The 27,163-nt window shown below is 42.0% G+C and overlaps 1 protein-coding gene across 2 annotated transcripts in view; it reads left to right on the top strand.

The window, feature by feature from the left end:
• The window catches only part of LOC122652734 (calcium uniporter protein 6, mitochondrial-like), a 28,745-nt gene extending 1,890 nt beyond the window's left edge, over positions 1–26,855 (top strand). The window contains exons 2-3 of one of the 2 annotated variants that reach the window (XR_006331639.1): positions 26,165–26,705; positions 26,754–26,855. Coding sequence is in view for 1 of the 2 variants with exons in the window: in XM_043846558.1 (XP_043702493.1) it covers positions 26,165–26,644 (480 nt within the window). In the remaining variant the exon portion in view is untranslated. Of the gene's footprint in view, positions 1–26,164; positions 26,721–26,753 lie in introns of those variants that run through there. The other variant, XM_043846558.1, reaches the window with a different exon arrangement.
• Positions 26,856–27,163: the final 308 nt, after the last annotated feature.

The raw sequence follows: 27,163 nt of genomic DNA, 5'->3' as shown, positions 1-27,163 counted from the left end.
CTGACGACTATTCATTAAGATGTTTAGGGTACATAGATGTTGGATTACAAAGCTCCAACAGCCATGGAGTGGAGTTGGCCCAAATAGTTGCACACAATAGCAACCGGGCTTTCTTGTCTAAAGAATCCGCAACATGGTTGAATTCTCTAGCAATGTAGGTGAAACAACGTGAAAGAAACCTAGACGCTAGATACAGAATGTCAGAGATCACTGGCTGAATACTAGCTCACTGCAGTCAGAGCCATTGATGATATGATCCACGGCCTCCAGGATGCATTCAAGCTTTCTGTTACACATGGCCAGGCTGTCTCCTAGTAAAATTGAGTCAAACGAGGCTGGCTCAGATTTTGCAAGAATAGAGAGGCCTTTGTGATCTCGAATGATGATCCCGAAGCCTCCTTTGCCATTGGAAGGGCATCGAGATGCGTCGTAATTTAGCTTGAGGTGAGACTGTGGCAGAGCGGTCCATGTTTGATTGCCCCTTAGGCGAGAAAGCCGTGATGGTAGGGGGTGCTGAGCATTAAGGAATTTTGAGTGAGCTTGCGTTGCATGTCGGATCACATCTGCAGGCGACCAATGGTTTCGTCCGAAAAGGAACTCGTTACGAGCAGGCCAAAGTGACCACACGGTAAAGCTGCGGCGATGAGATAATGGACTGCAGAACCAAACGGCCTGAGCAAAAGGGTAGGTGAGGATGATGTGGCTTGGTGTTTCAACCTCAACTCTGTGTCGTTGACAAGTGTAGTCAATTGGAATATGCCGAGATGCAAGATCATCACCGGAAGCTAAGGCATTTGCGGCTGCTCGCCATAGGAAGGAGCGGATTTTGGGGAGTGTTTTGCAGTTCCAAATCTTCTTCCACATTTCCTTCAGAGGCTAGGGAACTACATTATGGTTTGAGGTGCTCGGGTGGGAGGATCTTTGTTGAATTGCTGCTTTGTCGGAGTCATGAAACAGCTAGTCCAGAAGCTCGATATTCCACTCACCATGATCTTGATTGATGATGTCTGAAACCTATAAGGTTGTGCATTGTTGGGGGGGGGGGGGGAGGGCTTTGGGTGCTGCACTTTGAAGTTTGGGAGAGAGGGGAGCCAAGCATCCTCCCAAATGTGGATTCTGTTACCAGTACCTATCCTCCATATAAGCTCGTCGTGGAGGACATCTCTTCCAATAAGGATGCTGCGCCAGGCCCATGAAGGCTGGTTCCGGGGCGAGCATTCATTAGATTGGTGTGGGGGAAGTAGATTACCTTCATGAGGGAGGCCCAAGCCAAGTCTCCAGGTGTTGAAGCAATCTTCAGGCTGCCTTTGCTAGTAGGGTTTTATTTTGAAGAGCTGGGTCTTTAAACCCAAGACTACCATTTTCTTTCGATTGGCAGAGATTTTCCCAAGAAACCCAATGTATCTTCTTGTGGTCTTCAAAGGACCCTCAGAAGAAGTGAGATAGCTCTTTCTGAGTGTGAGCATGAGAGGATACAGGAGTTTGAAGTGTTGGGCAGCATAGGAAGACGTGGAGAGGCCAACTGATTTGATTAAGATTTCTTTCCCAGCGTGGAAGAGATTCTGTGAAGCCCAATTATGAGTCTGATTGCTGGTGCTGTCATTAAGCGAGGGAAATAGTTCACGCTTGCTGACCCAAAGTCCATGGGTAGACCTAAGTACTTTTGAGGTCCTTCCCCGTACTATATCTTTAAGATTTTGGAGAACCAACGTTTAATGTGGGGATGGGTGTTGGACTAAAGGTTAGGGAGGACTTCTTGAGGTTTACAGCCTATCCGCTTTGTATTATAGTTTTAGACAATCTTTTAGGCCACAAACTTCATTCAACCAAACCTCTGAGGACACCAGGCTATTATCGACAAATAATAAGTGTGAGTCATTGGGGATGATCTATTGCAAACTTTGATCCTGATGATGAAACCAACATCTTGAGCTTGTATTAAGATACAACTAAGAACTTGAGAGCAGAGGATGAATAGGATAGGGGACAGCGGGTCGCCTTGACGAATGCCTCTTGTAGGCTTTATAGAAAAATGCTTACCTCCATTATTAAGAAAGTATATCGGACTGAGCTGCAGACACAGGCCATGACCAGGTTCACAAAGCTGGGATTGAAACCCATCTGAAGGAGAATGCCTTGAAGGAATTGCCATTCCACTCCATCAAATGCCCTTTTCATGTCCAGCTGTAGTTCAAGGAGACTCTTTTTCCCTTTCTTGCACTTCTTGATGTAGTGGAAGATTTCATGGGCGGAGAAGATATTGTTGGAGATGAGCCGCTCCGGGATGAATGTGGACTGAGAAGGGGCAATGATGCGGCTAAGGATTGGTTGCAGCCTGATGGAGATGATTTTGGTGATAATTTTGATGCTAATTCCACAGAGACTAATGGGCTGGTAGTGGTCCCCGATTCGGACTTCCTAGTTTTAGGGACGAGACAAATTAAGGTCTCATTGCAACTACTCGGGAGAATACCTGTAGAAAAAACATCAATGACAAAAGAGCAGAGGTTATCCTTCGTTAGTTCCCAAATCTTTGATAGAAGATTAGGGGAAAACCGTCGGGGCCTGGGCATTTAAGTGAGCTCATAGTGAATAGAGTGTTTCTAATCTCCTTCATGTCAGGTAATTTGTCGAGAACTTCGTTAACGGTAGGGAGAATACACGGGTCTATAGCTTCAAGGATAAGGTTATATGTGTCAGTATCGATCCCTTTTGAAAGGAAAATGGAATGATAGTAATCTGCAAATTCATTGTAAACTGCTTGCTCATAGGTTATCCCACTCACCGGATAAACATTTGAGCTTGAGGATTCTGTTTTGCTGGCACTGCTGGAGAGTACTCGCATGAAAGAGGCGAGTATGTTGATTCCCGCTTTGGATCCATGAGATTCTAGACTTTTGATGCCAGAAGTCTTCTTCCATAGAAAAGGCCTCAAGAAGTTTTGATAGTTCATGCTCTCAGGCTTGAGAGGCCCTAGGATATGGGAGGGATTGAAGGCAGCCCAGATCCTCTTTCAGAATCCGAATTCTAGAATGGAGGTGACCGAATGTGTGCTTGTTCGATTTGAGAAGAGAATTAATGTAGCCTAGGTGAAATAAATCTCACTTAGGACCAGGTTCTGTTTTAGGGTTGGCCGAATGGGCAGTTTAGGGTAACTAGGGCAAAATTAGGGTTAGGAATGGGAGATTGAGTTAGGGTTTTATTGGGTAATGGTCTGCAGAATTTTAGGAGTCTATTAGAATAGGTTTTAATGAGGTTTGAATAAGAAATAGAAATTCAGAAATATTAGGGTTAGGGTTTTGGGTTTCCAGATTTAGGATCTAAGCTGAAACTAGGGTTAGGAGCAGATTTAGGGGCTGGGCTTTAGGTCGAGTTTTCCTAGCAGAGAGGGGGTGGTTCGGCTGGACTTTGGTGGGGTTTTGATGGCTGGTTAGGCCTAGGCAGATCTTAGGGTTTCTGGGTTTTTATGTTGAGGGAGGGAATTAGGGTTTGTAGTGGATAGGTGAGGCTGCAACTGAGATCGAGTGGGAGGGTTACTGTGATGGACCTGTGGTTAGGTTTTGAGTGTAATCTGATGAGGGAATAGGGCTGTGATGAATGTAGATGAAGCTAGGGTTTGGGGAAGTCATTAGGTTAGATGGAAATAAGAAGAAGAGATGATAAAGTTGCAGGAAATTGTAACTCTTACTGGAATTGCAGAATTTCAGCAGCAGCAACCTTGAAGAACTTGAAGGAAGAAGAAGACGAACCTCCCGATCTGCAAGATGCAAGGAGTCGCCGGATTACTCCAGCCCTAGCCCTTGATATTACTCACAAGGGGCCTTGGTATGACACACAAGACAGAGAAGCAGCAGCAGTCATGGCGGCAGCAGCAAGAAGAAACAAAATTTCAAACATAATAGGTGGGGGAGCCTCCCACGATTCTACTATTTATAATAATAAAGGGGGGCCTAAAGGCCTTACAAATAATCAATCTAAAGCAATCCTAATCAGATTAGGAGTTGGGATTCCTAATCTGAATCCTAATTATAAAACATAGAATAGACTTATACTCTAAATAGGAGTATAAGTGTAAACAACTAAAACAAATAAAATAAAATACTAATCTCTCTAAAATCGTGGAGGGGAACTAAGAAGATAAACCATGAAAAAGACTGTTTTAACCCTAGGCTAAAAGAACAAACAAATAAAAAGGCTCCAACGAAAAAATCAAAGAACAGCCAAATTAATCATGGTTTCGGCTTCTGCATCAAGAATCCTTGCAGTTGGTAAGTTTAGAGCTTATAATCTTGCAAGGGGAACCCATTTGAGGGGCACTCCAGGAGGAGGAAATAATCTTGGGGCAATCTCGATGGCGGAGCCACATGACCTCAAATCTGAAGGGGTGTCTCCCTTTTAATTTTCCTCTTTGTGTCAATGAGAAGTGGGTTGTGATCTGATCCAACCGCTAGCCGTATGAAGATGCACACACTTGTGAAGGATTCCCGCCATTGAACATTGCATAGTGCTCTATCAAGGGGAATTCTTATGTTGGTTGAACCTGCACGACTCTTACTCCAAGTGAACACTGGTCTATTGGACCCAACTCCCAAGGTCCATAAGACGGCAAGCTTCTATCATCTCTCGAAATTATCAGATGTACTTGGTGCCTCAACGGTTCCCTCTACTCTTTTCATGCCACGAGAGGAAGGAGTTAAAGTCCCCCATATAGATCCAGTCAGTAGATCTGTTCCTGCCTAAAGAAGTGATGGTGTCCTAGACTATTTGATGTTGAGAACGAATTGGGTCACCATAAACACATGAGAGGTAAAAGATGGGGCAGTTTAGAGCTATAATTTTGGCATCAATAATATGGGGGGGGGGGGGGTTTGAGAATAGAATCTCACATTGAATATTGGGGCGCCAAAGGAGATATAAACCTTAGGCAGTGCTAGTTGGAGGGACATAGTGGAAGCCAGACATGTGAAGTTGGTGCTTCAGGCGAGATATCTTTGGTGACGGGGCAACGAGTTTCCATAAGGAAGATTATATCAAGTTGGTCGGATTTGGAGAGTTGTTTGAGGGATCGAATTGTCAAGGAACTCCCCTAGCCTTGGCAATTCCAACTTAGTAGTTTCATGAATGCCTGTGGGGCTATGAATCCCCAGCCGCCACGGGGTTGTGCATTAAAAAATGCACAGAAGTTAGGGAGGAGTTGGATGCTTCAGACTGGGTAATGTAGTCCTAGATAGGTAGGAGACCTACTAGGAGCCAGATAACAGGATCAATAGCAAAAAGGGGTTGCTGGTTCGAATGGACAGCACTAGGTTTTAGGTTAATTCTAGGGTTTAGGATGGGAATTTGGGAATGGGTCTTATATGACTTTAATGGGCAGGTCTATGGGGTCAATATGGTATAAAAATAATAGGATTTGGGGAGATTTTAAAATTCTGCAATTCTGGACAGAATTGAGTTGCAGATTTTGGGTTTTAATGGAGTGGAGGAATGGAGGGGTTATAGTGGAGACTAAGGGCTAGGGTTAAGGTCGAGTGTGGGGAATGTAGGCTGGAAGTAGGGTTTGAAAGTGAAGGCTAAATCTGGAGTTATGGGGGAGTCCTAGTTGAGGTAGGAGTTGCAGGTTTAATGGAGATTAGGGCTTGATGGATGGAGGGGAATGTGGATTAGGTCTAAGGGAAGATAAAGGATGATAGAAGAAGGTTTAAAATAAGAAAACAGGTTCAAACTCACTGTATTGCAGGATAATGGCAGCAGCTTGATGATTTGAGAGAACCTCCCGATCTTCACAATGCAAGGAGTCGCAAGAGTTCACCCATCCTATCCACCTTGAGATCCACAAGGATATACGCTCACAAAGAGCAGTAGCAATGGCAGCAAGCATAAAGCTAATTTTTATTAATCAAATTCGTATGTAATGCTGGCCTCCCTTACAAACTTATATAGAAGACTCAAAAATAGACTTAGACATTAAAAAGGAATGGCCTAACCCTATCCCTAACCTATTAGGTAACTTAAACTGACTAGGAAACTAGAATACTAAAGGAAATAGACTCAAAACATGACTGGACTTATAGAGTCCTAAGCCAGCCCAACTTACATCACATGACTACTTAAGTTGTCACATGACCACTTAACCAAGTCACATGATCACTTAAATTGAACCAATTGGATGCAACCAATTTGAACCGGTTCAATTAAAAAACATAAAAATAAACCAAGTATTGGGCTAATCCCTTATGCAACCTGTATACCTATATTTCAGGCCCATAAAAGTGGCCTATTACATTAGAAACCCATGGGATCAAAGGCCCAACATGTATGTAACCCAACCCTAGACTTATTCCCAATGAAACAAGCCCTATTTGGTAATGAATCTGCATCACTGGGTAGCGGGATGGGTTAATGAGCTTGGCGAGGGTCTTTGGTTGCCCCTAGCTCTTTTTGGTTTGATCTTTAGTTGGGTAGTATCGTTAGAAAGGCGTTGGTAGGGGTTTTTTGTTGGGGTGGAGTCCATGGGGGGAAGGATGGTCAGGGAAAGGGTGAGGTATGGTAGTGGGGGTGTTCGTGTTTGTCTGTAAGCGAGGTGTTAGCAGAACCGTGGGTTAGAAAGAGAGAACTAGAGAATACAATGTGTTAGATTCATAGATAGGTAAGCCTCTCTATTTATAATAGAGGGGAAAGTTACAAATGGACTGAAATAGACATAATTACCCCTAACTAGCTGACTCTATAAGAGCAGCAACTTAATCCTAATATCATAAGAATAAATCTACCCCAAAAGGACCAGAATACCGTGGGATTACATATTCCAACACTCCCCCTCAAGCTAGATTATATAAATAATTAAAGAAAGAAGATCCAACTTGACATAAAGAAAAAAGAACTCCATAATAATGCTAACACTCCCCCTCAAGTTGGCGCATACAAGATACTAGTGCCCAACTTGAACAAAATTGGAAAAAATAAGTTGTAGCAGAATCCAGCTCCCAAATAAACCTTCAAGAACTTGAAAAAATGGATCTTCAAAACTTGGGCAGACTTGATCAACAAACTGGGACTGGAATGTCTTCCAAAAAAGGCAGCTTTCACCAATCTTCTATCGCTGTCCAGTGATGAATCTCTGAATGATAATCTTGAAGATAAGTAACAAGGGTAGCGAGCAGATGAATCAAGTAGCAGAAAAGATCAAGTAGCGGAAAAAATCAACCCAACTGTAGAACCTCATATAGGCAGGTAATAACCAAACATCTTCAATACTTTAATACCAATCTCCCCCTCACGGCAAACTCAACCCAATAATGAAGGATACCCAGTAGCAATGGTAGAAACACTGATCTTCTATGTTTTGTACCAAGTGTTCCTGCAAGTTCTGCTTTCTGCAATGGCTGCAGGTATACTGTACATAATCCCCCCCTCACGTGTAGTAGTACACGTGGACAGAAAATGGAGATGATGTAAGAAATAGTGCAAAAATATAATATTCCAGAATTTTCCAAAAAGGTGCTAAGGGTAATGGAAAGAGAAGAAATGACAATTTAGAGAATACCATAAACTTCCAAGGTGGTTATGGGTATATGCCAAAGGTATGATATGGGAGGTGGTGAAGTGAAAAGCAGCAGTGGGATAATGAATCATGGACAAAGCAACACAGTAATCTACAGCCTTCTTTCAATCGATCAAACTAATTCCAAAACGCCAATCTCCAATGATCAGATCTGAATTATAAAAAACAGGTCTAATTTGTAGAAGGAGAAGGCACCATTCTTCAAAAACTTGATCAATCTTCACACAAGGAAGAATTAGTGTGCAAAAGTCCAAACTATAAACTCCCACATGCTAAATAGAATTGACGAAGATATCTGGACAGCAATGGATGTACGAAGCTTCAATAAAAAACTTGGATCAGATCTGAATTAGTGAATAAGGCTAGGATCAAGTTCTCAAAGTAAGCCGGATATGAACCAAAAAAGCTTCACATAACTGAATAGGTCCGTAGTTGCAACCAATAACCTTGGAATATATTGTTGTAATCCCAAATAAGCTGATCTCCAGGGTAGTAGATTCGAGTCTTTAATAATGAAAGAAATTCGATCTCCAATAGTAGGATACTCAGTCTCAATAATAGGGCAGCAGTAGTCCACATAAAGGCAGTAGTAACATGTCAACCAGTCATGCTTACAGAAGCCAATTAATAGAACCAGCAAATATAAGATAATAACTCAGCAGATCCAATAGGTAGTTGAAGCAGCCAGCTACATAGGAATTAGTAAAATAGGTTGATAATTGGAAAGAATCGAACCATAAGATGAACCTGAATTTTTTCAATAATAAATCAATGATTGATGCTGAAACTTGGGTCGAATACTCCTCTGATGGTGATAAAAGTCCCCTAAAAAAATCAGCAAGATAGGACATCCCTTCCCTTAAGATCGATTAAAGTCGGGGTTTTGTAAAAAACCCTGAAAGTTGAGATCGATTGTAGGGAAGGGGGCTTCAAAAAAAAATTGATGATGACTTGTCAAAGATTGATGATGTATTTGAATAGATGCTATCCTCTGCGGCTTGAATGGATCTCCAATACGAATAACCAATCTCTATTTGTGTTTGAGACTTGATCTTCAAGAGGGAGAAACACCAAAAATTACAGAAAAAATAGGGCAGCAGCTATCCTGTGTAATAGAACTTCTTCAAGCCATGAATAGTTGAAGTAGAACGTCCCTCTTGATGGTAGAAACACCTCCAAAAAACGCCAGCAGCAGCAACCAACCCTAACCCTAAAATCGATATGTGTCAGGGTTTTGTAAAACCCTGAAAAGGAGGATCGATTGGGGTTAGGGGTTTTCAAACACTTGGAAAGAGGCTAATACTGAGGTCGAGTGGTCCTTGTAGTTGGAGTAATCAGCCCTCCAAAAATTAGCAAAAATTGAAACCTGAAAGTCAGGGTTTTTAGCAGGTTAAAGAAGTTTTGCTGTAGAAACAAATCCAGCCATCAGAAAGGGTCTAAACTTAGGTCGAGTAGGGCTTGTAGTAGTAGGGAATCACCCCCAAAAATTCAGCCGCATTGGAAAAGGGAAACCCTAAAATCGATTAGAGTCAGGGTTTTTCAAAACCCTGACAAGTTGAGATCAATTAGGGTAGGGGCTGGAATGGTTAATGAGAGATGGAAAAAAAGAAAAAAAGGGAAGTAGGACATTGGAATAGGGTAGTAAGGTGCTGGAAAAGATAGCAAAGGGAGCTCCAATGGTGGAAGGTTAGCCTTCTATGATGATAAGATTCTGATCTCCAAAGAATTCTGGGAAACTCCAAATCGCAGAGATTGTTCCAGCAGTTTTTAATGGAAAAAAAATAGATATAATGGAGGAGGGCAGCAACTAAATCATTGGATATTGTATTTACCTCATTAGTGCTGCCCCCTTACAAGGATGAGAAGAAAAAAAAACAGAATAAGGAGAAGCCGAGAAAGAGGGAAGAAGGGAGAGATCGATTTTAGAGATGGAGCAGGGTTTTTTCTCTTTTTCTAACCTAGATCAGACCTGCTCTGATACCATGTTGGCAGAATCGTGGGCTAGAAAAGAGAGAATGAGAGAATAATTGCTTAGCTTCATTGATAGGTAAGCCCTTTTATTTATAATAGAGGGGAAAGTTACAAAGGGACTGAAATAGACATAATTACCCCTAACTAGCTGACTCTATAAGAGCAGCAACTTAATCCTAATATCATAAGAATAAATCTATCCCAAAAGGACCAGAATACCGTGGGATTACATATTCCAACACGAGGCAATGGGCTGGGGGTTGGAGAGGGGATGGTTGGAATGTGACCTGGTGGGGATAAGGTTGAACCAAAGGGATTGGGTCCAGTTTGGGGGAGGGGGTCAGAAACAAGTGGATTCAGTATTGGGTCTAGTGAGTGGGTTGGGGTTGCTATGTTGGGGGAATAAAGTGGGCCCATAAGGAAGGAGGGAACTATGGGGGCATTTGGGGATGGTGGTAGTAAGTTTGGGCCTTGTATAGAAATTTGTGAGAGGTGAGGGAGAATAGATTGAATGAGGTGCGAAAGGTCATGGGATCTGCCATGTAGGGATGACAGTGATGGAAATTAGAACCATTAGGGATTTGGGTTGATGATTGCAAATGATTGGGCGGATGATTAGTGAAGGAGATGGAAGGGTTCGTTATGGGAAAAGGACAAATAGGTGAGTTGGATTGGCATGCAGAAGGCTGGCACGCGGGGGCCAGGGAGGACAGACTGACGTTGGGCAGAGTTGGTGCATGTAGTGGGGGTGGTGGATAAGCCAGTTGTCTGCCACCTTGGTGTTAGGCTGGCGAGAGGGGGTCTGGGTGGTACCAGGATTGGCAAAGGGGTGCGGAGTAGAGTCTGGTCAGTAGGGTTTGTCTTCCCCGGTGATGGGGGAGGGGAGAAGAAGGCTGGTGGTCGATTGAGTCTCTAGAGCTGGGTTCTGCATGAGCGGCTGATTCTGGGGTGAGTCGGGGAACTGTAAGTATGGGGCTCGTTCGATCAGCCTTGAATCTGGTGGTTGTCCTCGGATTTCGGGACCAAAGTGCCTAGGAGTATAGCCTTCGAAGTTTGAATGCCGGTAATGTAGTCCTACAATATAATCCAACTAGAAGCCAAAACCAGGATCTGTTCTTCAAAGGGAGATCCGGTTAGGATTAAATTAATGGAAAAGGTCAAATTTAGGGTTAGGGTTTAGTGGAGTCTAGGGTTTGAGGTTAAGGTTAAGGTAAGTTGATGTAGGGGAGTCTTCCAGTGAAGGTCTCGTTAACGATTAACCAGTCTAAGGCTGCTGAACAGAATTGACAGCAAGTATGGTTGAGTTAGGGTTAGGTTTTGGAAAGAGAGATGAGTGGAGATTCTAAGGTTAGAGTAGGCGGAATAGGATCAGGTTTGGATTGAGTCTTCCAAAGGTCTAGAAGGACACTCAGTCAGCTTTTAGTAGTATTCTGATGGGTGGGTGATGCTATGCTGGTTGTGGGTGGCTTAGAAGATAAGAAGAGGATGGTTAGGGTTTGATACAGGTTCACACTTACTTGTAGATTGAAGAACAAACTTGAACAGAACTTGTTGATGTAGAATAACTCTTGAAACCAGAACTTGAATGTAACAGCAATGGAGAAAAAAACAAGTAACCAATTCGAACTACCCGGGTTTCCCGCTGCAAGGTGTCAATCGGATCAAACACAAGACAATTCTCCTTGGAGAACACAAGTTGCAGCAGCAGCTTTGAAGAGAAATTTTCAAATTGTGAGGTGAAAGGAACCCCCCACGATTTACTTTATTTATATGGGCCATAAGGCCTTTTTCCTATTCAGCCTAGGAGACAAAGAGCACCCTAGCCGACTCTATTACATTGCCAACAGAATTAAAAGGGTCATGTGACCACTTAAGTAATCACATGACTACTGAAACAACCTAGTTAATTCTAATACATCAAGGCGACAATTAAGTTGTCACATGACAACTTAAAAGGTCAGATGACTACTTAAAAAGTCACATGACTACTAAAAAACAAATAAACTATTTTCAAATTAAAAGGGTGATGTGACCACTTAAGTAGTCACATGACTATTACATCAAAAATAAAAACTAACTGCTAACAACTCTACTTGGACAGCTTTGACTTCTTCTTTCGGATATAAGTCTTCGCATCTGCATCAGCTCTCCCCGGCTTGAAAACATTCGTCTCCGACGAATGGGTAAAGGCCATGTATCGCTCATATAACTTAGGGTTGAGCCTCTTGAAGTCGTCGGTGTGAATCCAAGTGCTGTCATGGCGTGGGCGACCTTTCCACTTGACAAGGAAAGCATGGTATCTGCTGCCATGTTGTGTGGTCTTGTGCATGTCATCCAGACCTCTTCATGTCTTCAATGGGTGATTTGAGTTGGGGCAGCCTTAGCATATGTTCAGATTTACCATCATCTGAGTGATGTCCCACGTAGAGATGTAAATCAGCCACGTTGAAGACAGTGTTTATGCTCATATCGGCAGGTAACTCAAGCACATAAGCATTAGGTCCAATAAGCTTCAACACCTTGTATGGACCCATCTTCTTAGGATGGAGCTTGCTTATGACACTCGGTTGGTGTCTCTCAGGGTTAAAACGAACCATAACCACGTCTCCAGACTTGAACTCCACATATCATCGATGGTGATCAGCATTAGCTTTGTAAACATCATTGTTGAGAGCAATACGTCGTCGAACATTAGCATTTACCTCAGTAATATGGCGCAAGAACTCATCGGCTTCAAGGCTTACCCTAGCTTGAGGGGGTAAGGGAACAAGATTGATTAGATGCGTTGGCCGAACTCCAAGTACGATATCAAATGGTGTACGTCCCGTTGTCCTGTTCACAGAACCATTGTAGGCGAACTCTGTAATGTCAAGAATAGTAGGCCATATCTTCTCATAATCCCTGACCAAACACCTCAATAGATTTCCCAGGCTCCTGTTCACTACTTCCATCTGGCCATCAGTCTATGGATGAAAGGCGGTAGAAAACAGCAACTTCATGTTAAGTCTTTAACCATAATGTCTTCCAAAAGTAACTCATGAACTTGACGTTAAATCGGAAACAATAGTGCTTGGCAGCCCATGTAAGCACACAACCTCTTTAAAGAACAGATTTGCAATGTGAGAGGCATCAAATGGCTTGTGACAAGGAAGAAAGTGTGCCATCTTTGAGAAACGGTCTACCACAACCATGATAGAGTCATACCGTTCTTTAGTAGAAGGCAACCCAAGAACAAAGTCCATACTGATATCAACCCATGGTGCATGAGGAACCAACAATGGTGAGTACTGAGTAGAGACCTGTATTCTACTTTGTACACTTAGCCAACTAACAAACCTGCCACCTCTTGATTACATGATCTACATCCTTGGCAATGTGCGGCCAATAGTAATGATCAGTAACCTGTAGAATGGTCTTATCCTTCCCAAAATGTCTTCCCAAGCCTTTTCCATCTAACTCCCGAATAATGTGATGGCGTAGGGAAGAATTTGGTATACACAGTTGTGTATCCCAAAACAATTATCAATCATGAATGGAATACTTAGGGTGCCGTCCACCCTGTTGCAACTCTGAATCAAGGACACTGAAATCCTTATTTGAAGCATACTCATCACAGATCTGCTCAAAGCTATGTGCGTGTGCTGAAAATGTATTCAGAGTAAGTACCTTCGTGCTCATTGCATTTGCCACTATGTTCTCTTTTCCTGCCTTGTACTTCAGAGCAAACACAAACTCTTGTAAATAAGCGACCCACTTGGTATGCCTATTGCTGATTGTCTTCTGTAAATGCAAATGCTTGAGTGCTTCATGATCAGTGTAAAGAATAAATTCTTTAACAATGAGATTAGTGCCTCCAGTAATGTAACACTTGGATGATTGCATAAAGCTCAAGATCATATGTAGAGTAGTGTGGCTTTGCATCATTAAGTTTCTCGCTATAGAAAGTGATAGGGTGTCCACCTTGCATCAATACACCTCCCAGACCAATATGTGAAGCATTAGTCGCCACCTCAAATACACGGTCAAAGTCTGGTAGCATAACACAGGAGCCAATCATCTTCTTGATAAGATCAAAGGCCTTTGCTGCCGCGGCTGTCCATTCAAACTTCCCCTTACTTTGCTTAGTACATTCGGTGATGGGTGCCATGATTGCATTGAAATCCCGAATGCAACGCCTGTAGAATGAAGCTAGACCATGGAAGCTACGGACTTCAGTAAAGGTCTTCGGTGTAGGCCAATCAATAATACTCTTGATCTTGTCTGGATCAGCTTCAACATCCCGTACAGAAACAATAAATCCAAGGAATATAACCTTGGGCAGCATGAAAGAACATTTCTTGAGATTGATGTACAACTACTCTTGACGGAGCACTCTCAAGACTTGCTTCAAGTGATCAATATGGTCTTCTAGGTGGTTGTTGTAGATCAAGATATCATCAAAGTAAACAACCAAAAATCGACCAATGAAAGGACGAAGTACCTGTGTCATAACTCGCATGAAAGTACTGGGTGCATTCGTCAGACCAAATGGCATGACTTTCCACTTGAACAGTCCATCCTTGGTCTTAAAGGCTGTCTTCCATTCGTCCCTAGGCCAGATACGAATCTGATGGTAACCAATTTAGAAAAGATTTAGATCCGGACAGCACGTCTAACATATCATCAAGCCATGGCATGGGGAACCTGTATTTCACTGTGATCTTGTTGATTTCTCTGCTGTCCACACACATACGCCTAGAACCATCCTTCTTAGGAGTGAGTAAAGCTGGTACAGCACATGGGCTTAAGATCTCCTTTGGCGCATTTCAGCTGGTATGTTAATTGGGTGAAACACAGTATGCTGTCCCTTGTGTTGGAATGCACACTGATTTTTCTTTCCACCAACCATGACGTCATTGTCATACATCCAAGGCCTCCAGAGTAAAACATCAGTGAGCCTCATAGGTATAACATCATACCAAATATCTTCAGAGTAACGATGAAGTTGTAAAGGACCTAAGCAATGCTGATTTATCTCTAAAGTATGACCATTCGGCAGTGATACTTTGTAAGGCTGTGAGCGCTCCTCAGTCTTCAACCTTGCCCTCTTCACAAAAGCTTCAGAAGTAACATTAACACAACTGACACTATCAACTATTACCTATAGAGTGTGATCTCTAGAACGCATACAGGTGTAGAAGATACAAGTACGCCGCCAATCTTCTCTTTTAGTTCCAGCCACCAAAATTCGAGAGTAACCACATGAATACCATATGTGTTATCATCATTTACCCCATCATCATAATAATCAGCCTCAAAATCTCCATCGTCCATGGGATAAAGAAACAGATCAGGTCATCATCCTTAGTTGTTTCTTCCCTTCAGCAACAACAGCAATCTTCCTACGTAGTGGACAATTCTTGGCATAGTGTCCAACCTCTTGACAATGATAACAGTTTACCTGTCGGTACTAGGCATGGGTGCTTTACCCTTGTGATCTGGTCGTTATAGGAACTGCAGGACGTGAAGGACCAGCGGTATAAGGTTTGGGGGTTGAGAAATTTTTCTTGTTTTCAACAGCTGGAGTACCAAACCATCTACCAGTAGATGCCAATAGTTCTCCTGCATGAAGAGCCTTCTCAAAATAGTCCCTAGCATTGGACACATCAACACAAATAAACCTGTTAATATTACCTCTCAATCCTAGTCGAAATCGATATAACACCTGAATTTCATTCTCCCTAATGCCAATACAAGAAGAGAGTGAGTCAAAACTGCATACTCAGCCATAGACAAATTCCCTTGGCGTAGGGTATTGAACTTGTCCTGTAACTGTGCCCTGAAATGCCTTGGTAAATATTTCTTACTCAAATCTTCCTTCATCTTTGCGCAATTAATTGGTGCATTGCCCTCATACTCGAGATCTCTTTCAGTAGTTCTCCAGCATTCACGAGTGGAACCCATTAGCTTAGTACGTGTTAGTCTCATCTTTCTAGACTCAGGCAAATCATACCAGTCAAAATAATCATCTAAAGCAGATAATCAATCATAAAATACCTGTGGATCATGTTTGCCATCGTATTCCTTCAACTTGAGCTTGGCCTTGTGTGTATCATCAAAGCGTCGATGAGGAGTACTAGTATCACCATTAAAATAGGATCTCAGGTGCTCTTCAAAAGTAGGCCTAGCCTCTGGGGTTCTAGGCTGTTCCCTTTCTTCTCTGTTCCTTCTATTAGGTCGATGAACTTGGGATTGTATCTGATATCAGTCTTCTTCCAGTGGTAGGTTACTATCCCGCATGGGAGTAACTTGACGTTCCTCAAGTCGCTGCATTCTATCACTTAACTGTTGGAGTAACTTGATGTTCCTCAAGTTGCTGCATTCTATCACTCAACTGCTGGAACATCTCAATAACCTTTGCCATAGGATCAGGTGCCAGTGGTGATAGTGTTGAATCTTCACCCTCCATAGCTTTGATACCATTAATGTAGTCCTAGATTGAATATAATCCAACTAGAAGCCAAAACCAGGATCTATTCTTCAAAGGGAGATTCGGTTAGGGTTAAATTAATGGAAAAGGTCAAATTAGGGTTAGGGTTTAGTGGGGTCTAGGGTTTGATGTTAGGGTTAAGGTAAGTTGATGTAGGGAAGTCTTCTAGTGAAGGTCTCGTTAACAATTAGCCAGTCTAAGACTTCTGAACAGAATCGGCTGCAAGGTTGGTTGAATTAGGGTTATGTTTTGGAAAGAGAGATGAGTGGAGATTCTAGGGTTAGAGTGGGCAGAATAGGATCAGGTTTGGATTGAGTCTTCCAAAGGGCTAGAAGGACACTCGGTCAGCATTTAGTAGTATTCTGATGGGTGGGTGATGCTATGCTGGTTGTGGGTGGCTTAGAAGATAAGAAGATGATGGTTAGAGTTTGATTCAGGTTAACACTTGTGGATTGAAGAACAAACTTCAATAGAACTTGTTGATGTAGAATAACTCTTGAAACCAGAACTTGAATGTAACAGCAATGGAGAAAAAACAAGCAACCAAATCGAACCACCTGGGCTTCCCAGTTCCCACCACAAGGTGTCAATCGGATCAAACACCGATTCCGTCAGCCTTAATCAAACACAAGACAATTCTCCTTGGAGAAGACAAGTTGCAGCAGCAGCTTTGAAGATAGATTTTCAAATTGTGAGGTGAAAAGATCCCCCACGATTTACTTTATTTATATGGGCCATAAGGCCTTTTTCCTATTCAGCCTAGGAGACAAAGAGCCCCCTAGCCGACTCTATTACATTGCCAACAGAATTAAAAGGGTTAAGTGATCACATGACTACTAAAACAACCTAGCCGATTCTAATACATTAAGGTGACAATTAAGTTGTCACATGACAACTTAAAAAGTCACGTGACTACTAAAAAAACAAATGAACTAATTTCAAATTAAAAGGGTGATGTGACCACTTAAGTAGTTACATGACTATTACATCAAAAATAAAAACTAAGTATAAAAACTAACTACTAACAACTCTACTTGGACAGCTTTGACTTCTTCTTCTTTCGGACATAAGTCTTCACATCTGCATCAGCCGGAGGGCTGTCTGGGTAGAGTTGCACGCAATGAGAGGCTTCATGTCCGATCATTCTGCAGTTGTAGCAATAGGTCGGAAGGTGCTCATAATGAAAGATAATGTCAGATTATATAATGTAGAAGGGGTTCAAGTACGAACCACTCTGCAGTAGGATCGATGGCAAGTTGTAGCAGAACATCAAAATAGCAATAAAACCAGAATTAGTAACTTAGGAGGTAGAGATCAAACCAGAACAGTGTCAAACTTAGGTTGAGTGAAGATGGAGGTGAAGGGATGCTACACTCGAAATTTCAGCTAATTCCGATGTCTAGGTTGAGAGATATGAGGGTGACACCAAAATAGAAAGTTAAGCCCTGCAGGCCAAACCAGCCAACAACTTGGACTCCAAACAGGGATCGAGTGTAGCTCTCCTTGACAGGGTTCAGCCCTCCAAAGCTCTACTGAAACAAGGCTCAGGTTGCAGAGAAGTGTAGGCTCGAAGTTGCTGGAGAATTTTGGGCAGACAATTGAACTGCAGGGGTGACTCGATCCTTCTGTGGTTGTCATCAGCAGCAGCAGCAGTTTCTAGTTGAATATGGGGATGTATTCTGGTCCTTCACTGATGCAAAAGCAGCACTTGATTGTGGTCTCAAACAACAGAGAATGTTGAGTTTGAGTGGGGCAAGAAGAGAAGATGGAAGAGAAGGGGGTATGGGGAATGGCTCTCTCAGCCTAGGTTTCTCACCCACAGCTATCTCAGCTGTTGCAGCAAAGGAGGAACTTCCATACTCGATGTCTAATTTGGCCAGAAGATTCTTTTCTCAAAATTCTGTTCTTTCATTAAGATGTGATGCCTGTTAATAGCTTAGTCAAGCTTACAAGAAAAGAAACTTTTCAAAATAAGAGCTAATCTAAAATAGAAACTACTAAATCCTAACCAAATAGAAGTTAACTAAATTAAAACTACTTGGCTTTATTATTCAGCCACATGCAAAAAACAAATTAGAAACTACCTAAAATAAACTGAACAGTGTTTTGACCTCTTTTTCTTGGCCCTTCTAGAAGACCTGCTGGGCTGGCTCGATCTGGTCCTGTTCTGGTCCATCTGGAGCTGGTTTGATGGGCCTTGGTTGATGCAGCTCCAAGTAGGAAGAAGAAGAAGATAAAGAAGTCCTGAACTTAGGGCTTAATTAGGGAGCCATAGATCAGGTTTATTTGCTAGTATTCTCCATACTTAGTTTAATTTTCTGTTTTTAGATTGAACCGGTTTAGAATTGGTTGTATCCAATTGATTCAAGTGGTCCAATTTAAGTTATTTAGCTAGTTAGTTCTTAACTTAAGTTAGTAGGGGTATCTTGGTCATTTTCTATTTTAATTAATTAGTTTAGATTTAAACCTCTCCCTTCCATGATTTTGTGAAGGAGAAGTCATTAAGTTGTATTAGGATTTGGCATAAAGCCATATCTATGTATCCTATAAAAGTACGTACTCCAAATTTTTTTGTCAAATTTTTTAAAATGATAAAAAAAACCCTCACCTTAAAACTAAGTGTATGTAATTGACTTTTATATACTTTTAGCTGGACTAAAATACCCCTTCTTGCCCCTCACACATGCCTCTTGATTGGTTCTCTCAACCGTTGCTTCTCTCAAGTCTCAAATGTGGCCTAACAATGCCTCTTTACACAGTGGGCCACTGCTCAAAGGTCACGTAAGAGAACGCCTCCTTCAACATAAACCTCCTTAGAAGCCACTGCTTCAGCAAATGAAGGTCGGTGCGATTAGAAGAAATTAGATATGGATTCCATGCGTGAGTCGTGTTCTTTGTCGCCATTGCTTCATCCATGACTATTGCTTTCTCTTCCCCATTCCATCCTCTAAGCAAAACCCAGCCCGCCTTCCTTTCCCTTTCCTTTCTTTCTCGCTGTAACAGGGAACCTAAAGAAAAAAAATAAAATTGAACCACAAACAAAACTCCATCTCATTCCAGCGGAAAACCCGCCCCCATCTCCTTCGACTTCATTGAAAATCAATCACAGAAACCCACCCCTGCGATTCCCACCAACAAAACCCCAATCCCATCTCTTTCGATTCCCTGAGCATAATCCCCAACCCACCATCACCTACTTTCTTGGTTCCGCCAGAACCAGAAGACAAAAATAAAAAGAGCGAGCAGAAGACGAGAAGAGAGGGAAAGACAGCAAGGAAAACAAAAAAAAAAGGGTACATACCTGTTTCAGAAGTTTCTCGCGATTCAACTCCCTGCCTAGCTCCCTCGCATTGTCGCCGTCCATCGAAGTCATGACGCCCCCTCCTTCCTCGCATTGCCTTCCTTCATTCTCCCTCTCTGGTTCGACAGAATCAGACTCCAAGTAGGAGACCGGAGATGGTAATCCCATCCTACCCACAATCTCACTTTTTCTCTTTTTCTTATTTTTATTCCTAAATTGCCCCCCAAATTTTATTAATTCTTTTTATCCTTTTTTTTCGATCCACTTCCCAGTTTGCCCTTTACCCTATACGTGATACTCCATCCCGGAATTTTCTCCTCTCAAGTTCAAGATCTGTAAGTTTTTGTAAGTACCTCAAAATCGTGACATGTGGCAACGATCACAATTTAAAAACAAGTATTTAAGTTCTGTTAAAAACAAGTATTTAAGTTCTTTTAAAAACAAGTATTCAAGTTCTTATTTAACCCTGGTTACCCCAACCCATACCCTAACTTTGGTTAACCATCCCATACCCTGCCTAACCCTGGTTAACTATACCATTTGAAGGACAATTCAGATCTGAAACCCCATAGTTCTTCTTCCCAGTGAACCGAGCATCCTCTTCTTCCTCAAAAATCCAATTGAACCAGTATATATTATCCGATTTCTAATACGCTAAATGCCACCATTGATGTGTCACTCAACTGTTCACTTGAACAAAGCTCACAAACCATGCTTGATGGTATCTGAAATGACAATTTTCTTTGATTCCAGATATTCCTTTCTTTTTTTTCCCATTTCTTCTTTTCTTCTTTTTTAGTTTTGGGAGTTTCCTTCCTTTGAGAATCTCCCACCACTGAAGGGTTCTTTCTCTGCTTTATTATTTCTTTCTCCTTTTCATTAGCGAGATTTAGTGCACTGTGTGTGCGGGAAAGAGAGAGAATCGAAACTTAATATTCATGAAACCCACCCTGAATATTGGGGGTTTAAAGGTTCAAAGAGGATCTTGCTGGGACTTTATGGGAGACTGATGAGAATGAGTTTAAGACTCAGTTAAGGAGAAAAAATAGCTAATCTTTTTGTGGTCAATTTCATGCTTTCAGCTACCGATATGTATATATCCTTAACCTCCCTTCTTCATATTCTTCTTCTTATTTTGGTTACAGAATTCTAAATAAAAGTTGGGTTTACTAGGAGAGCATGGGACCTACTGATTTGAAAATTCTTTTAATATGGTCAAGAACATGTAGTGTGGGCATTCCCGCAAATGAACAATTTAGCAGGTTTCAGAGGATGAAAATGGTCAAGATGGGTTCGATTGGATTTTTGAGGAGGAAGAAGAGGATGCTCGGTTCGTTGGGAAGAAGAACGATGGGGTTCCAGATTGAATCGTCCTTCAAATGGTATAGTTAACCAGGGTTAGGGTAGGAGAAAGGAGAATTGAACTCAGATTTTAATTCTATAATTGAACTCCATTCCTTTAATCTAGGTGTTTTGTTAGCCTAATTGCATAGAGAAAAACCCTCTATCCAAATGATAATCATGTAATTTTGATTGCGAACAAGGGTTATATGATGCCTTTATGCATCTTTTCAACAAAGATTTAGATGATTTCTTATGTACCGTAGGAGGAGCTCTTGATGGTTGTGCAACAAGAGATGTCATACATATTGGAATTCCTATATTTGAGTATGTTGTGAGGCAAGCTCTTGGTATCTACCTTTGCCATTTAACAAATGTCCAAATGTGCATGTTTAAAATAATATTTCTTTTTGATAGAAAAATAAGATTTCCAAAAATAAAAAAATACTAATAATATGAGCCTAGACAACATGCCTCTCTCTCTCTCACCAATATATGGCTATGCACGTGTGAGTTTACTAGTTATAAATAAATGTTGCTGCTGCTCCTTTGGAGTGTTGCCTTGTGGATCTATCAAAGAAGAAGGACAGGTGGATCTCCTGTGACTCCTTATGCCGTGACGGCTGGGAGGTTCTCTCTCTGAAGGTGGCTCTATCCTTCAACCCTTGTCAGACTTGCTGCCGGTGGAGATCTTCTGTAAGTTTGAAGTTTAATTTTCTGTTCCATCCATTCTTCTTCCCCCCATTCAATCCCTCTTATTTTCTGTTTGAATTTTTAAAACCCTAGATCCTCTAAGCCCTATCCAGCAACAACCCCTTATCAGAGTCTTACCAAATTCTGATCACAGCTTCCCCTCCATCAGTCCTACACTCGAACTGAACTGTTGTCCCAAATTCTCACTCAAAACCCTAGTTCTATAAAACCCTATTAAAACCCCAAACCCTAGAATCCTGATCTCATACTTCCAGCCATTCAAATCCAAGCCCCTTTCACTCGAACCTCCCTCCTACACATCTGAACACTCGACCCTAACCCCTGGTTCAGATTCCCATTATAAACCCTAGTTTTGACTACTTTGCTGTTTCCCTAAAACCCAAAACCCTAACCCTAAAACTGCAGAATTCCTAAACCTATCCAAATCCTATTTTCTTTATACCAAAATAACCCCCTAAACCTGCATATTAAAACTATATACAACCCATACCCGAATTCCTTAACCTAACCCTAATTTTACCCTAAACAGCCCAAATCTGTAAACAGTTTCAGAATTCTGATTTTTCCTGGTTCCTAGTAGGATTGTCTCCTATTCTAGGACTACATTAACTTGGTATCAGAGCCATGGCTGAACATGGCAATCCAGTGCACAATACAATGCTGCCACACCCACCCGACCCTATGGCTGCTATGATGGACTTGCTCCAAAAACTTACTGCTGAACAGAGGGCTGCAACTGAAGCCCAAAAGGCTGCTGCCGATGCCATCATAGCTAGGGTGCAACGATTGGAAGAACAAAGAGTTCCCCTTGATAGAGACAGCAACTTACCTCCATTCAGTGGTACAGAGGTGGGGATCCCAGAGATGATTACAGAGGTCACAGAGATGGACCTAGAGTTCACAGGGATAGATACAGAGATGCCAGAGATGACAGAGATGACAGAGATCATTACAGAGATCATCAGGACAGAACCAGAGGTACCCGTGAGCCTTCCCGGGAATATAGAGATCGATACAGAGGCTACAGAAACAGAGAAAGAGAAGATCGGGACAGAAATATAGGTCACCAGCCCACTTTTGAGGAGTACATGAGGTCTTATTAAGATCGGGACGGAAATAGAGGTCACCAGCCCACTTTTGAGGAGTACATGAGGTCTTATTTCATAGGAGATCAAGGTCACAATCGTTGCTACACTGACAATCAAAAGGTGAAGCTTGAATTGAAAGAATTCGATGGTAATCCTGACCCTCAAGTATTTTATGATTGGCTTGCTGCCTTAGATGATTATTTTGACTGGTATGATCTGTCTAAAGAGAGGAAAATGAAGCTAATTTGTACCAAATTAGTTGGACCAGCACGCTAGTGGTGGAGAACCACTGAAAGAGAGATGGACTTTGATGGTACTACACCCCGTACTTGCGAAGACATGAAATACGACCTGAGTAAGTAATACTTGCCAAGGCACTTCAGGTCTCAGTTACAGGATCAATTCAACTCCCTCCGCCAAGGGACCATGGCTGTATTTGAGTACATGAGGAAATTTGATGCCCTTTCTTCTCGCACTGGCATTAGGGAGGAGGGCATCCAAATGTTTTCCCGGTTCAGGTTGGGTTTGACAAGTGAGATCAACAGGGCAATTGGAGTGGTTGAAGTTACAGACATTCGAGATTGCTTTGAGAAGGCCTTGAAAGCAGAGTTGCTACTAGCTTCAAGTAAACAGCTGGGTCCTACTCCCAAGCTGGCCTACATCAACACTAGTGCCTCACGACAAGGCCCCTCTATAGGCAGCACCTCCCGCCCTACTATTCCCCCACGTTGATGGTAGGGGCAAAGCTCCTATGGGCCGTAGTGACCCTTTCACTTGTTACCATTGTCAAGACAAGGGGCATATTGTTAGGGACTGCCCACACAAGAAGAAGTTTGTCAACGTGGCTGAAAAGGAAGAAGTTCAAGGTGAAGATGAAGACAAGGGCGCACATCATATTCATGCACTCTGTCCTGATAATGAAGATGATGTGGCTAATTATTTTGATGATGATGATGTACTCATGTGATACTTCAAGAGGCTGCTGCCCAGCTAGAGTTCCAGCCTTCTTCATCCGTCAAAGAGCTGCTGTCCGGCTACAAATTCGAGCCACCCGCTGAAGATGAATTCAAGAAACTTGATCCTGATTTGGAAGACCATTCTATGATCTCCAGCCATTCATCGGAGATGAATGCTTTCAAGACGGGGAGAGTTGATGCAGCTCCAAGTAAGAAGAAGAAGAAGAAGAAGAGTCCTGAACTTAGGGCTTAATTAGGGAGCCATAGATTAGGTTTATTTGCTAGTATTCTCCATACTTAGTTTAATTTTCTGTTTTTAGATTGAACCGGTTTAGAATTGGTTGTATCCAATTGGTTCAAGTGGTCCAATTTAAGTTATTTAGCTAGTTAGTTCTTAAGTTAGTAGGGGTATCTTGGTCATTTTTTGTTTTAATTAATTAGTTTAGACTTAAAGCTCTCCCTTCCATGATTTTGTGAAGGAGAAGTCATTAAGTTGTATTAGGATTTGGCATAAAGCCATATTATAAATAAATTAAATCGTGGAGGCTCCCCCACAATTGAATTTTTGAAAAAAGACTGATTTGTTGGCTGCCGATTGCTGCTGCTGCTGCTCCTTTGGAGTGTTGCCTTGTGGATCTATCAAGGAAGGACAGGTGGATCTCCTGTGACTCCTTACGCCGCGACGGCTGGGAGGTTCTCTCTTTGAAGGTGGCTCTATCCTTCAACCCTTGTCAGACTTGCTGCCGGTGGAGATCTACTGTAAGTTTGAAGTTTAATTTTTTAATTTTCTGTTCCATCCATTCTTCTTCCCCCCATTCGATCCCTCTTATTTTCTGTTTGAATTTTTAAAACCCTAGATCCTCTAAGCCCTATCCAGCAACAACCCCTTATCAGAGTCTTACCAAATTCTGATCACAGCTTCCCCTCCATCAGTCCTACACTCGAACTGAACTGTTGTCCCAAATTCTCACTCAAAACCCTAGTTCTATAAAACCCTATTAAAACCCCAAACCCTAGAATCCTGATCTCATACTTCCAGCCATTCAAATCCAAGCCCCTTTCACTCGAACCTCCCTCCTACACATCTGAACACTCGACCCTAACCCCTGGTTCAGATTCCCATTATAAACCCTAGTTTTGACTACTTTGCTGTTTCCCTAAAACCCAAAACCCTAACCCTAAAACTGCAGAATTCCTAAACCTATCCAAATCCTATTTTCTTTATACCAAAATAACCCCCTAAACCTGCATATTAAAACTATATACAACCCATACCCGAATTCCTTTACCTAACCCTAACTTTACCCTAAACAGCCCAAATCTGTAACAGTTTCAGAATTCTGATTTTTCTCGGTTCCTAGTAAGATTGTCTCCAATTCTAGGACTACATTATTGGTTCTTCTTCTTCTTCTGGTCAGTCGTGGGATTTACATCATTATAGGACAGAGTGGTGGCGGATAGTAATATCAGTCTTCTGGGGTTTAGTGATATCCAAACAGAGGTGGCAGCAGAGTTATTGTACCCGATTACCCATTTGAGTCCCTTGGATCAGTAGAGCCGCTCGTGGAGTTCCAATCTTCGAAACGAGTTGGTGCGCAAACTGAAGAGTGAAGAGCTCTGTTGGGATGGAGTGGAATTGAACCCAGAAGTCGGAGTACCTGAAGGTCCAGTTTCCGTCGTCATGCCATCTTTCCAGCAGCAGGTGATTGCCAGAAACAGTCTAGGGGCTCTCAGCAAGGGTATTCTGAAGATCCTGGACATGCTAAAACCAAAAGAGATATTGATTGTGCTCCAGAAGGGACACCTCCACCGTGACTCTGGGGTTCCAAGCAGTGAAAAGGCCTACAGAGACTACTTGGTGTCAATGGGATTTGCTGGGGAGGATGTAGCCGACTAAGGCGTTATGCCAAGCGAGAGCAGCATCGGCCTCAATGCTGTCATCGACCAGGAGAGAGTCGTCCTCATCTCCAGGGTATTTTTTTTGGGGGGGGGGGGGGGTTCCAGAAATGGTGGACAATAGTCGGGTAGAGAAATCATGGCATATGAGAGGAAGTAACAGTGGGAGGAGGAAGAAGCACTCTCAAGGAAGAGGAAGGGCATGGATCTTTCTCGAGATCAGATGTTTAGTTGGTGAATTAGCTAGTTCATGCACATGTTTCATTCAATTTTATCCTTTGTAAAAATAGATGTGGTCCCTTAATTATATAATTACTGGTCTAAAGGCTGCTTTCTTGCACACATGTTTCATTCAATTTAACCTTTGTAATTATCTTATATAATTACTAGTTTAAAGGCCTCTTCTTTTGATTCCCCAGGTGGTGAATTAAATCATCGTGAATCAAGCTTTCTGCTGAATTGATTCATAAAATTTTGGGTGCCTGGTAAATCTGGGTTACTGTTTGAAGGCAATAGTCTGAAGGATAAAGGATTGAGACATTATCTCAGGCCTTTAGCTGCTTTTTGCAGTGCACCTTAAGAGTCTGATCCCTCCCCAGACTCTCTCTATGCTCCATTAGCCATTCTCATCTATATGTGGAATTTTCTCGAGTAAAAGATTGTATATCACAAATATGTACATATATTTATCACAAAATTAAAGATCACCAGTACATATGGACTTGTGAATGTCATATTATTGGTTCAATTATTTAGGAGGAAATATTTTTCTGCTGCCTTCTCCTCAGAAGCCTTGGATATTTACTTTTCCATTTGAACTTCAGCCCATTTTTTCCTATTTTTTTTCTTTTCCTTTTCTGTTCACAGGTTGTGGACCAAGTGAGAAGAGCAGTATCCCTTGTTTTCACACCTGAAGGCGATCTTAGGAGGGATGAACTGAAAAGGCTGCAAAAGGAAAAGGAAGAAATTGACATGCTGGCCCACAAGCATGTGCGCCGCATCCTTTGGTCTGGGCTGGGTTTTGGGGTGGTGCAGGTGGGGTTGTTTTTCCGGCTCACATTCTGGGAGTTCTCATGGGATGTCATGGAGCCCATTGCATTTTTCAGTACAACCGCTGGCCTGCTGATCGGTTATACCTACTTCATGTTCACATCAAGGGACCCAACATACCAAGACATGATGGAAAGACTCTTCCTTTCTAGACGGAAGAAGATGTTTAAGAAATACAATTTTGATGTTGATCGCTATCTGGAGTTAGAGAGACAATGCAAATCACCTCTACATATCACCACCTCGGCCAAAGGACGGGTGGAACTAGAAACTGGGGATTCTTTGCATAAGGATTAAGCTTTTGGTTCTTGATGAATTCATGCATCTTTATGCTCCCTTTGGGGCATGTTTTTAGTGTATAATCAGCCACATCTTTTAGTTGGGATAAGGCTGAGTTGTTGTTGTAATAATCCACATCTTTAGCTGGTGAATTTTACAAAATTTATCTCTTTGATGCGGCCAGACAGATATACTTCTATGATGAAGAGAGGTGCAATCAATGCAGGTTTGTTGTTTATTCTGTAGAAATGACTAGTTTTTCTTCCTTGCCCCTCCAACCACCCCAAAACTAAGATGAAATTTTTTTCCGTTGCTGGCGTATATCACATCGTTGCTTGCGCTTTGTTGTAGTTGACTTTCCCAATTGCAAAGCTTAGCATCCGCATTTCGGTTTGTATCTAGTGAATGTTTTGTATTGTTTTTATTTTTTATTTTTTTGATGAAATAGTGAATGTTTTGTTAATGTATATATGCTCTATTTATTTTTATTGGAAATGTTTCCGGTCCGTTACCATTGCCCTCCCCTGTGTAGTCTCT

This window comes from Telopea speciosissima, chromosome 2 (genome assembly GCF_018873765.1).
Source record: "Telopea speciosissima isolate NSW1024214 ecotype Mountain lineage chromosome 2, Tspe_v1, whole genome shotgun sequence".
NCBI lineage: Eukaryota > Viridiplantae > Streptophyta > Magnoliopsida > Proteales > Proteaceae > Telopea > Telopea speciosissima.
Note: the sequence above shows the minus strand (reverse complement) of the source record. Positions and strands in the feature narration are given on the sequence as shown.